General features: G+C 47.7%; 1 protein-coding gene across 1 annotated transcript; it reads left to right on the plus strand.

Annotated features, from left to right (window-relative positions):
• The first annotated feature begins 561 nt into the window (after positions 1-561).
• On the plus strand, positions 562-2,998 carry LOC102925949 (apolipoprotein L3-like). Its single transcript, XM_042265184.2, has 2 exons — positions 562-572; positions 2,155-2,998. Exons 1-2 carry the CDS (start codon positions 562-564, stop codon positions 2,996-2,998), a joined length of 855 nt encoding a protein of 284 aa, XP_042121118.2.
• Positions 2,999-4,591: the final 1,593 nt, after the last annotated feature.

The following is a 4,591-nucleotide window of genomic DNA, read 5'->3' on the forward strand; positions in this document are numbered from 1 at the left end:
GTAGAGGGCTTGGACAGCAGGGCTGGAAGGAGAGAGGAATTGAGGGCACAAGAAGAGGCCTGGCAGAGGACATGCAAGAGGACAAGGGACATTTATCTCCTCCGCTCTGACCTCATGCATCATGGTTGTGCAGGGATGTGCTAGGGTACGCCCTCCACCAGCTGTGTGTGCTCAGGAGTTCTCAGGTGTTTTTTGGGGCTCTCTTCTGTTCTACACAGAGCTCCCTGAATATCAGGAAGGATGTGTGGCTAGAAGCAAGAGCCCAAAGTCAGTGTGGCTGGAGGATGGTTTGCAGAACTCAAGAGTCTGAGGGGGTCCCAGGTCACCATCTCAGAGGAAAATACAACCCTTATTGTCTTGTCCAACTTCAGGGGATGTCCAGCCTATTTACCACTATTAGTGATCTCCAGGTCCCTTGCACCTTTGCACGTGGCCTTGTTGTATTCAAATGTGACATTGTCACCAGCTGTGGGGTCTGTTAGTCTGGTAGCCTCTGACTGCAGGACCCTGAACTAGAACTGCCAGGTGGTGGGTCAGGAGTGAGTCAGGGTTGGGGTCAGCATGCAGCCAGGGTCAGTGGCAGCTGTCCTGGCTCAGTCACCTCAGGCAGCCACTGACCCTGTGAGCTCCAGCTAGGGAGGGAAAGGAATTTGGGAATCTGCAGAGAGCAGACAGCAGGCAAAATTACCTGGAGGGTCACTTGTGGCTCTGAGGGGTTTGTTTTGGGGTTTTATTATTAATTCTCAGAGATAGTTAAATGAAAAAACTGAGAAAAGAGTTGCAGTGAGCCCTTCTTTTTATATTTAACACCAGCTGTTAATAAAGGACTACTCTAAACCAACCAGGATTGTGAATTTTCAAGAATCACCCATAGAACTCACATATAAGATAGTTACAGCTGACCGTGGAGCACAAAGGGTTAAAATAAAACAATGAAAGCATGCACCAAGCAGGAATTAGAGAGCTTCAAGCTTGAAGTTTCTTGTCCTCAGGACACAGTGTTGTCCTGAATTGACAGTGTCACAAATCACATGACTGCTGCACACCAGGAAATCACATGACTGCTGCACACCAGGAAATCACATGACTGCTGCACACTGGGAAGCCCACCCTAGGAAAGAATATTCATCCTGAAACAGGCTAAAGCAGACATTCATTGCTCAAGACTCTTGCTCTAGGGGACAGAGATGGAGCCATTCTGTACACACAGAGACCTGGGGACTTACAGCACCTGTCAGGGAAGGCAGAGACAGCACATCCCTTACAGGGACACCAACAATAGATCAATCCAGCGACACTGTCCTCATGGGAATCTTCCTGAAGTCAGTGCCTTGGCCTCCCATTCCCCTGAAGGTCAGAAACGGCACCCGAGTTCCCACCACACCCCACATCCGTAAGGTTGAGCATTTTTATAGGAAATTCTTGGGAACAGACGCATCTCAGATCCTGCATTTCCCCACTTTGAAATATTTGCAGATATTTAGTGGAGTATCTTACACATAGGATCCAAATCTACCCTAATGCAGACACTGTGCACTGTAGATGGAGCTGGTTTATGCAAAGCTTTTAAAGCAAATGTGCTGTCGCTGTGTATTGTTGTCCCCTGAGGACAGATGTGGAGCTTTCCATTGCTCGGGTTTGGGAGCATTTCAGATTGAAGAATCCACTCTTGCTGAGCACTGTGTATGGTGCAATTGCAGAGCTCCCCTGGCAAGCACAGGCATTCCTGCAGGCTGGGTACTGCACGGGCTGCAGATGACTTTCTGGCAGCCGAGGGCAGAGAGGAGACTCTTGGGAAAGGGGAATCCCTCACGACACACACAGTTCTCTGAGTTAAACAGTATTTGCTCTAAGTCCCCGTCCCCGCGTTCATCTGCAGGGCTCCCACAGATAGTGATGATATTGACCTTGAGTGAAGTCATGTTATCAAGTGCCTCTAATTTTATCAAATGTCTTGACTTGACTTTACACACGGACCCCTATGGACTAAGAACCTTGGGCATCTATGAAGTACCAAAACTCATGGTAGAATGCAAAATTATGGATCTCTGCAAAACTGCTCCCTGTTGGGTGTGTAGTATGGAAGTGAAGTTTGAACACGGTTTTAGCTTTAAATAACTGTTTTTCTCATGCACTTGACCTCTTCTGTCACAGCGAGGAGGGAGCTGCACTGCATGATGCACTGAAGGAGCGTTTAGCACAGGAGCCCACAGATGAAAAGGACAGGCTGCAGAAAAGGAGGCTTTTGGAAGAATTTCCTGACTTAAAAAGGAAGCTTGAAGAACACATCAGGAAGCTCCGAGACCTGGCTGACCATCTTGACCAGGTGCACAAGGGCTGCACCATCTCCAATGTGGTGTCCGGCTCTGTCGGCACTGCCTCTGGAGTCCTGGGCATCCTTGGATTAGCTCTGGCCCCCTTCACAGAAGGGGCCAGTCCGCTGCTCTCAGCAACTGCAGTGGGGCTGGGAGCAACAGCAGGTGTGACAGGTGTCACCACCACCGTTGTGGAAGAATCAATCAGAGTGTCAGATGAGGTTGAAGCCAGGCGCCTAGTTGGGGCCAGCCAAAATATAATTAAGGAGATTTTGAAGATCATTCCTAAGTGTGCCTTCAAATCACTTAACACAGGTGTGGATTTAGTCAGTGCCTGGAAAACCATAGGTCAGCAGATCTGTGCCATCAGGGCGGCCAGGACCAGCTCTCGCTCAGGAACACAGGCCAGGATTCTCAGAAACTTTGCCCAAGGTTCGGAGCGGGTGGGGAATGCCTTACCTGGCTCAGCTACCCCAGTGACCAGAGGAGCCAGAATTAGAAAAATAGGTTTTGCCGGTATCATCCTTTTATTGGATGGGATTCACCTTGTGACTGACTCAAGAGATTTGCACAATGGGGCAGCAACAGAGTCAGGGGGAGCACTGGGGGACCTGGCTCACAAGCTGGAGGAGAAGTTGCAGGAATTTGAGCAGATCCACATGGATCTGCAGTCATACCTGTAGCTGGAGTTTTCTCTCTGGGTCCTGCCGAGCCCCGGCAGTCCGACAGCCCACTTATAAAATAAACACAGAGGCGCTTATATTATTTACAAACTGTATGGCCATGGCAGGCTTCTTGCTAACTGTTCTTATATCTTAAATTAACCCATTTCTATAAATCTATACCTTGCCATGTAGCTCGTGGCTTACCAGCATCTTTACATGCTGCTTGTCATGGCGGCAGCTGGCAGTGTCTCCCTCACTCAGCCTTCCACTTCCCAGAATTCTCCTCTCTCCTTGTCCCGCCTACTTCCTGCCTGGCCACTGGCCAATCAGTGTTTTATTTATATAGAATGATATCCACAGCAATACCTGCCTCAGTGACCCCCTCCCTCAAGGAGCTAAGAGTCCAGGGGAGATGACATGTACAGGGTGGGGATGAGGAGGCATACGACATAGCCTGAGTCTATGGAACTGAGTGCAGAGGAGTTTGTGTTTCTCTGTCCCAGCACAGCAAGGTCAATGCAGACAGCCAGTGACTCGCGGAGAAGACAGAAACTGGAGTCTAAGATGAAGGGCCAGAGTGGGAGTGGGACTGAATCACGGTGGGTGTGAACAGGGAGGACTGTACGAGAACATGCCAGTGGCCAAGCCAGAGGAGCAGCAGGTGGCAATTGCAGATGGAGGTGTCAACCCACCAGACGGAAATCCCTGATGGGTGAATCTCAGGGTGGATCCCAGCTAGGCGAGGCCCCACGACCACAGACTCCAGAATGTCTTCAGCTTCTGCTGTGTCTTCACACGTTCGCTGCTGGCATCTTCCTCTGGTATCTGGCGTGGTGTGAATGGGTGTGTCAAATAGTTTTGAGGTGAAAAACCCAAGAAGACCACCTAAAGTTTTAAAAAGGCACATAATTGAATGAGAACTCATCAAGGTCAGGGAAGAAGAGCTAGCCGGGGCAGTGGTGGCACACGCCTTTAATCCCAGCACTCGGGAGGCAGAGCCAGGTGGATCTCTGTGAGTTCCAGGCCAGCCTGGGCTACCAAGTGAGTTCCAGGAAAGGCGCAAAGCTACACAGAGAAACCCTGTCTCGAAAAACAAAAACAAAAACAAAAACCAATTATCATTAGCTGATGTGCCTTTCTTGTTTGGATTGGTTAATGACCAATTGTGATGATTAATTCCTTATATCCATTTCTGCCCTCAATCTCCTGATATATATATATAAAAAAAAACTATTGATGAGTGGGTATGCACCCTAAAGTTTTAACACAGAGCTTACTTATCCTTTTTCATATATAAAAGTTTGGATTTGTGGTTCTTTTAAAATTACCTTTTGAAATAAGTAATAAAGTAATTGATTCTTTCTTTGTAACTGTGAAATGCAGCCTGTCAGTGGAATATCTTGCTTGCTTACACTCTTTTAATCTACAAGTTGCTTGGGCATGAATGTATGTGGGTTCTTGGGGATAATTTGTTTTTCACCTGTAATACATAAAATGTTTAATCATGTAAAGGATATGGAAAACATGCTGATTCTTACTTGTATTCATTGCAATCATTCACTTGAACAACAGAATGTAACCGCATTGTAATTTCTATATTGTCTGAAAGAT

Source organism: Peromyscus maniculatus, chromosome 20 (genome assembly GCF_049852395.1).
Source record: "Peromyscus maniculatus bairdii isolate BWxNUB_F1_BW_parent chromosome 20, HU_Pman_BW_mat_3.1, whole genome shotgun sequence".
NCBI lineage: Eukaryota > Metazoa > Chordata > Mammalia > Rodentia > Cricetidae > Peromyscus > Peromyscus maniculatus.